We start from the raw sequence: 7,654 nt of genomic DNA, 5'->3' as shown, positions 1-7,654 counted from the left end.
GCCAGGGTGCTGGAAAGGAGACTCCGACCGCTTGTCGAACCTCGGATTCAAGAGGAGCAGTGCGGATTCCGTCCCGGTCGTGGAACAGTGGACCAGATCTTTACCCTTGCGGGACTACTGGAGGGGTCTTGGGAGTTTGCCCAACCAGTCTACATGTGCTTTGTGGACTTGGAGAAGGCTTTCGACCGGGTCCCTCGGGGGGTTCTGTGGGGGGTGCTGCAGGAGTACGGGGTGCCGGATCCGTTGGCACGGGCTATCCGGTCTCTATACGCCTGCAGTAGGAGTTGTGTCCGTATCCTCGGTATTAAGTCAGACACGTTCCCGGTGGGTGTTGGCCTCCGCCAGGGCTGCCCTTTATCACCGGTCCTGTTTGTGACCTTCATGGACAGGATTTCTAGGCGCAGCCGGGGGGCGGAGGAAATCCGGTTCGGGGGCCTCGGGATCGCCTCTCTGCTGTTTGCAGATGATGTGGTCCTGTTTGCTTCCTCGGAACGTGACCTCCAGCAGTCGCTGGGGCGTTTTGCAGCCGAGTGTGAAGCGGCAGGGATGAGGGTTAGCGCCTCCAAATCCGAGGCCATGGTTCTCTGCCGGAAACCGGTGGATTGCTCCCTTCAGGTGGGGACAACATGCCTGCCCCAAGCGAAGGAGTTCAAGTACCTCGGGGTCTTGTTCACGAGTGAGGGTAAGGTGGAGCGAGAGATCGACAGGCGGATCGGTGCGGCTGCAGCAGTAAAACAGGCGCTGTACCGGTCCGTCTTGGTGAAGAGGGAGCTAAGTCGGAAGGCGAAGCTCTCTATTTACTGGTCGGTCTACGTTCCAACCCTCACCTATGGTCACGAACTCTGGGTCGTGACCGAAAGAACGAGGTCGCGGATACAAGCGGCCGAAATGAGCTTCCTCCGTAGGGTGGCCGGGCTCAGCCTTAGAGATAGGGTAAGGAGCTCGGACATCAGGGGGGAGCTTGGAGTCGAGCCGCTGCTCCTTCGTATCGAAAGGAGTCAGCTGAGGTGGTTCGGGCATCTAATTCGGATGCCTCCTGGACGCCTCCCATTAGAGGTTTTCCAGGCACGTCCAACTGGGAAGAGGCCCCGGGGAAGACCCAGGACACGCTGGAGGGATTATATCTCCCGGCTGGCCTGGGAACGTCTCGGGGTCCCCCAGAACGAGCTGGAAAATGTTGCGGGTGAGAGGGAAGCCTGGGTCGGTCTGCTGGGTGTGCTGCCACCGCGACCCGACCCCGGATAAGCGGCGGAAAATGGATGGATGGATGGCATATTCTAGGAACTGAACATGCAGATGTTCCCTGTCATGCAGACGTGCTGTGTCAGATGCTTCCTGTTTGTTCTAAGACATGTCTTGTAATGAGAAGACTAGTGTGTAAAGGGTCACAGCTCATTATTTAGTACCCGGTCACAGAGAACACATTACCTTTTTAGGACATACCCACTGATGAAAATGCCCATGAACCCTTCACCTGAGAATATGTATTAGAGACGAGATGTCTGCACAAAAGAGGAAGTAGAAAAGGGCATCAGAGTCAGATAAATACGCCGGCTCTTGAGTATCAGGGCTCTCTCTTCCTGAGGTGCACAGACTGTGAAGAGGCAGACAGACAGGGGAGCTGAGTCCACGGCCTTGTACGTATATTTAATCATCTTAATAAATAATCATTAATTGTACTATAATCTGTTCTGTCAATTCTTGAACACATGAGAAATATCCTGGAGACAGACTTTTCCCTTCACCACCAGGTACTCATGACTGTATGAGCAGAGGTCATACATTGGGTCATACATTGGGTCATACATGTGGGGTCATACATTGGTATAGCTGCATCGGTATAGCTGCTCCCACCCAAAAGTGATTAATGGCCAAATCGAGGCTTTTTTGAAACACAACAGCGTGCACACACCCAGTCTGGTAAACAGTGATACGCAAACATTGTGTTATCAACGAGCTCGGTGAAAGCCGGGCGTGTTGCAGAGAGCAGGAAGTTCAGTTCTGAGTGTTCTCCAAGCTGGTGTGAAGATGTGCCCCGCGCTGCGCTCAGTGCTGCTTATTAGCATGCTAGGTGAGTATTTACTGCTTCCTCCTCTGGTACCTGTGTCCGTAGCAGCATTGGTGTGTGTGTAGCTTTCAGTGATGTCTGATTTTGGTTTAAACGTGTTGTTTTCCAGGATGTGTTGAACTGATCTCAGTCACTACGCCGCACAAACACGTCAACGTAACGAAGGGCGCCGGCGCCCTCCTGCAGTGTGTGTTCCAGTCCACGGAGCAGAGCACGGCGGCGCTCACCGTCCAGTGGGACTTTGCTTCCACCGCCTCCATGCCCCAGCAGGTAGACATGTGCTGAGATGTGCCGCACAACCCTGTGGGAGGCGCTGTGCTGTAACGCAGTAGTTACTGAAGTATTTTAGAGGAGCTGCATTAACACAACAGCAACCCTCGGCGTTGAGTTTCGGTCCAGTCGCTCCCAGTGTTTGTTCAGTGACTGCACGCAGATTGGAGCGATAACGTTAACTCACTTTTCTTTCACGTTTGTAAATACGAGACAAGAATCGGCTCGGCTCAGAGCGACGGATGAAATAACTCAATATGTCGGCTTAAGTTTTGTGCTTTAAGTGAATCTTGTGCGGGTTCGCGCCTCTTTTCTGGGATCCAGAGTGTTTTTGTTGGCAGGAGACACACAAAGCCTGCGACCAACAAACCAGACACAACCAGAGCAACAACGACACACACAATGTTCAACGATTGCAGCAGAGTTTGTGTTATTTTGAGTTTTAAATGGACATAACAGGGACAGCTCAGCTCTAATTAGCTGCAGCTACTTTCATAATAAAATGCTGCCGTCCGCTGGGAGTAAAGACACTGAAGGTCATCCCTTCATGTGGACCTTCTGTTTCTACTCTTCTCCATGATGAGCCACGAAAATATTTCTTCTGGCGATGCTAATTTACCCATCTGCCTTACTAAAGGTCATCTTCATAGACTAGAGCACATGGTCGCTCCCACCTGAGGAAGAGACATCACCACAGCGTCACAGGAAACACAAGCTTTGTGTCTTTATTGTGTCTTTAATGTGTCTTTATTGTGTCTTTATTGTGTCTTTATCGTGTCTTTAATGTGTCTTTAATGTGTCTTTATTGTGTCTTTAATGTGTCTTTAATGTGTCTTTAATGTGTCTTTAATGTGTCTTTAATGTGTCTTTATCGTGTCTTTAATGTGTCTTTAATGTGTCTTTATTGTGTCTTTAATGTGTCTTTAATGTGTCTTTATCGTGTCTTTAATGTGTCTTTAATGTGTCTTTAATGTGTCTTTAATGTGTCTTTATTGTGTCTTTAATGTGTCTTTATTGTGTCTTTATTGTGTCTTTATCGTGTCTTTAATGTGTCTTTAATGTGTCTTTATTGTGTCTTTAATGTGTCTTTAATGTGTCTTTATCGTGTCTTTAATGTGTCTTTAATGTGTCTTTAATGTGTCTTTAATGTGTCTTTATCGTGTCTCTATCGTGTCTTTAATGTGTCTTTATCGTGTCTCTATCGTGTCTTTAATGTGTCTTTATCGTGTCTCTATCGTGTCTTTAATGTGTCTTTATCGTGTCTTTATCGTGTCTTTAATGTGTCTTTAATGTGTCTTTATTGTGTCTTTATCGTGTCTTTAATGTGTCTTTAATGTGTCTTTATTGTGTCTTTAATTTGTCTTTAATGTGTCTTTAATGTGTCTTTATTGTGTCTCTATCGTGTCTCTATCGTGTCTTTACCGTGTCTTTATTGTGTCTCTATCGTGTCTCTATCGTGTCTCTATCGTGTCTTTATGGTGTCTCTATCGTGTCTCTATCGTGTCTCTATCGTGTCTCTATCGTGTCTCTATCGTGTCTCTATCATGTCTCTATCGTGTCTCTATCATGTCTCTATCGTGTCTCTATCATGTCTCTATCGTGTCTCTATCGTGTCTCTATCGTGTCTTTATGGTGTCTTTATTGTGTCTCTATCGTGTCTCTATCATGTCTCTATCGTGTCTCTATCGTGTCTCTATCATGTCTCTATCGTGTCTCTATCGTGTCTCTATCGTGTCTCTATCGTGTCTCTATCATGTCTCTATCGTGTCTCTATCATGTCTCTATGGTGTCTCTATTGTGTCTTTATGGTATTTACCGCGTGGCTGTCGGCTTCCAGGTGTATTACTTCCAGGGAGGGAGGGACGTCGTCCCGGAGGCGTACGCCGGCCGGCTCCAGCCTCCCTCCTCTCCCGGCACGACCAAAAACGCCTCAATATGGATCCGCGACATGCAGCCGTCAGATAGCGGCATCTACACCTGTCAGGTCCACAACTTTCCTGACGTGGACGGACCGTCTGAGGCCAACGTCATCGTGAATGTTCTTGGTAAGTTTTATCATCTCCGAGGGAAAATAAATATGTATTGAATATTTACTGTGAAGACTGAGTTTTCTTTACTTCAAGTAGAATGAAAAGTGGTCAAATGAGTAAGTGAGGAAGAGGAAGACAGTATCAGGACCTGTGCACATGCAGCCCAGAGACGAGTGTGGTGCGTAGGGGGTTCAGGGCCAGCTGGATATTTACATCGTGGCGAATGCAGAAGCATCAGAGGATGTTGGTGGCCGTACGGCGGCTTGATGTTCTGTTCACACCTGGAGCCGCGTGTGAGCCGGTAACAGAGAACAGAAGGGGAGGAGCCCTCGCCGTCCTCACCTGACCTCCTGCTGCTGCTCATGAGGGCGTGGCCTCCTGAGAGGAGCATGGCTCTCCTGACCGACTCACACGTTGTGTGTTTGATGTTTCAATGTCATAGTTTGACAGTGATAGTTGTGTTATCGTGGTATTGTCCATGTGAAGGCTCCGTGTTCATCTTCAGTGTTTCCTCACACGAAGCCTCGTCTTCAGGTTTCTGTCTCCGTTATCAGAGTTGTGACATTAACACATCTATTGAAACGGCCCTGAATCCTGTGATGAGGGAATTATATTCAGGTTGAATCCTCTCGCTCACGGAGTTACCAGGGCAACCTCGCAGGCCTCGGTATCCTCAGTAGTTTCCATGGTTACTGCAGCAGTCTCCTCATTGTCAGCGTTGGAAATTACAGAACGACTGTGACTGCACCCTGCTGCATGCGCCCTGCTGCATGCGCCCTGCTGCTGCTGCATGCGCCCTGCTGCATGCACCCTGCTGCATGCGCCCTGCTGCTGCTGCATGCACCCTGCTGCTGCTGCATGTGCCCTGCTGCATGCGCCCTGCTGCATGCGCTCTGCTGCATGCACCCTGCTGCATGCACCCTGCTGCTGCTGCATGCGCCCTGCTGCTGCTGCATGCGCCCTGCTGCTGCATGCGCCCTGCTGCATGCACCCTGCTGCATGCGCCCTGCTGCTGCTGCATGCACCCTGCTGCATGCGCCCTGCTGCATGCGCCCTGCTGCTGCTGCATGCACCCTCCTGCATGCGCCCTGCTGCTGCTGCATGCACCCTGCTGCTGCTGCATGTGCCCTGCTGCATGCGCCCTGCTGCATGCGCTCTGCTGCATGCACCCTGCTGCATGCACCCTGCTGCTGCTGCATGCGCCCTGCTGCTGCTGCATGCGCCCTGCTGCTGCATGCGCCCTGCTGCATGCACCCTGCTGCATGCACCCTGCTGCTGCTGCAGGCGCCCTGCTGCTGCTGCATGCGCCCTGCTGCTGCTGCATGCTGCTGCTGCATGCGCCCTGCTGCTGCTGCATCATCACTTCCTGCCTCGTGACGACTCAGGGACGAACGCAGTGTTTGACTAACAAGAAGCAAAGGAAATATAATCTGTCACAAGACACACAGATTGATTGTCTTCATCTTTTCCCCAGAATCAAACCATTCTGTGCAAATGAAGTGAAATAAGAGCAACTGCAACATTTAAAACCTTTAGATTTAGTTGTTGACGAATCAAATTAATAAATAGAAACTGTTTTACTGAAGAATATATGGAGAAGCAGATAAAGTTACTAGTTATAAGGTGCAATGTTTAGTTGAAGAGCATTGAGGCTTGTGATTGTATTAGATAAGAGTTGTTAGCAAGACTTTAATTTCCCCTTTTAATAGATGGATTTATTTACATTCAGCTTCAATTAAAGTTGTTTTTGGATACTTCAACTATTTTGTGATACTACTGAAATACACGTGCTGTAGTATTGTGATAAGTGATATGTTAGGGTTATGGTCGTTCTGCCTCCTCTGTGTAAAGTATATCATAGATGAAGCTGGGAGCGGTTGATTGACACATAAAAAAGGATTAAAGTAAAATCATACGATGACACAAAGTGTGTCACCACGCCCAGTCAGGAGCTCTGAGTGACGTAGAACATCTCTGATCCTCTGACGCTAAACGTGTCCGGTCCTCCTCTCCTGCAGAGAAGCCCAGCGTGCCGTACTGCGCCGTGCACGGCGACGTGGAGTCGGGTCACCGGGTCACTCTGACCTGCCACAGCGAGCACGGCAGCCCCAACCCCAAATACACCTGGATCCGACTGGACCAGACCAAGACTAGGAGGCCGGTGCTGGGAACAGGTGTGTGTGTGTGTGTGTGTGTGTGTGTGTGTGTGTGTGTGTGTGTGTGTGTGTGTGTGTGTGTGTGTGCATGCGTAACATTGTTATCTTTGTTTGTGTGCCCTCGTTTCTTCAGCGACTGAAAAGGGAACACTGGAATTCGGAAACATCTCCCAGTTTGAGTTTGGGGAGTACCAGTGCACCTCCACCAACGCGGTGGGCTTCTCCACGTGCGTCATCGAGCTGAGCGCCGGTACGTTCACCCTTTGATCTTTCCAGCACACGGACACACACGATTCAATCAACACAAATACTCAGAAGGGTTCATGCTCTGATGTTTGTGCAGAAGTGAGCGATGGAGTGGTGGCCGGCGCCGTGGTGGGCGCGCTGCTCGGGTGCGTGCTCATCGCCCTGGTGGTGTGGTTCATCGCTCACGTGCTGAAGAAGCACAAATACAACCGGGTCAAGCAGACAGAGGCCAACGAGATGAAGTAAGATCCTGGGTTATGGGACGTTGTTGCATTTCACCAACGCCGTTCCCTGCTTTTTACAAGCGTGATGCCTATTCTCTGCCACCAGGAGGAGCACTCCTCAGGCCCAGCAAGCCTCAGATCAAGGCACAGTGGCAACTCCAGCCAGCAACCTACATGTTGAGGAAGATGAGCATCAAGCCTGAAAAACATACACAAGAAAACGTCTGTTGGAAAACAACCGGAGCAACGTCACCAGGCTGCCAGGATGCTCTCACATGTCACCGACAGGACGAAGCTCACGTCCTGTTCAGACCTGCATCATGAAGTTACTCTGCTCAGTCTTGAAAATGTCTTTCATGTGTGTGTTTTTTACTTAAACTGTGCTTTTGTAATTCTATTGTCTGCTTTAGCGTTTCATAGTTAGTCTGCCAATCAAACCGTGCTGAAGAGCGCCGCGTGAGTCATAACGCTGCATGATATCAGAACAAACACTTACATTGAATGAAATACCACATAAATAAATGTAACTTGAGGGTAAAATCTGTATCATGCAAATTATCAGAATGATTAACTTTTCATATATTAAGAAATGATTGTGTTTAAAAAATAAACAAATGATAGTTTAACTTCCAAACGTAGTCTGTTATACCAAAACATATT

The 7,654-nt window shown here is 49.1% G+C and overlaps 1 protein-coding gene across 1 annotated transcript; it reads left to right on the top strand.

The window, feature by feature from the left end:
- Nucleotides 1-2,028: 2,028 nt before the first annotated feature.
- Nucleotides 2,029-7,236, top strand: LOC137803046 (V-set and immunoglobulin domain-containing protein 1-like). Its single transcript, XM_068601300.1, has 7 exons — nucleotides 2,029-2,071; nucleotides 2,178-2,338; nucleotides 4,176-4,383; nucleotides 6,387-6,542; nucleotides 6,658-6,774; nucleotides 6,868-7,012; nucleotides 7,101-7,236. Exons 1-7 carry the CDS (start codon nucleotides 2,029-2,031, stop codon nucleotides 7,195-7,197), a joined length of 927 nt encoding a protein of 308 aa, XP_068457401.1. The 3' UTR covers nucleotides 7,198-7,236.
- Nucleotides 7,237-7,654: the final 418 nt, after the last annotated feature.

Source organism: Clinocottus analis, unplaced genomic scaffold (genome assembly GCF_023055335.1).
Source record: "Clinocottus analis isolate CAN_PGR_092001 unplaced genomic scaffold, fCliAna1.0.p SCAF_5, whole genome shotgun sequence".
Classification (NCBI taxonomy): Eukaryota; Metazoa; Chordata; class Actinopteri; order Perciformes; family Cottidae; genus Clinocottus; species Clinocottus analis.
The sequence above is the reverse complement of the archived record's forward strand: the minus strand, read 5'-3'. Positions and strand labels throughout refer to the sequence as shown.

What these genes read in the sequence shown, in the direction of transcription:
- LOC137803046 (XM_068601300.1), top strand. Translation starts at nt 2,029, where the DNA reads ATGTGCCCCGCGCTGCGCTCAGTGCTGCTTATTAGCATGCTAG. An exon ending in GCTGCTTATTAGCATGCTAG is followed by an intron (nt 2,072 to 2,177) that starts GTGAGTATTTAC and finishes GTTGTTTTCCAG; the next exon opens with GATGTGTTGAACTGATCTCA. An exon ending in ACAGAGGCCAACGAGATGAA is followed by an intron (nt 7,013 to 7,100) that starts GTAAGATCCTGG and finishes CTCTGCCACCAG; the next exon opens with GAGGAGCACTCCTCAGGCCC.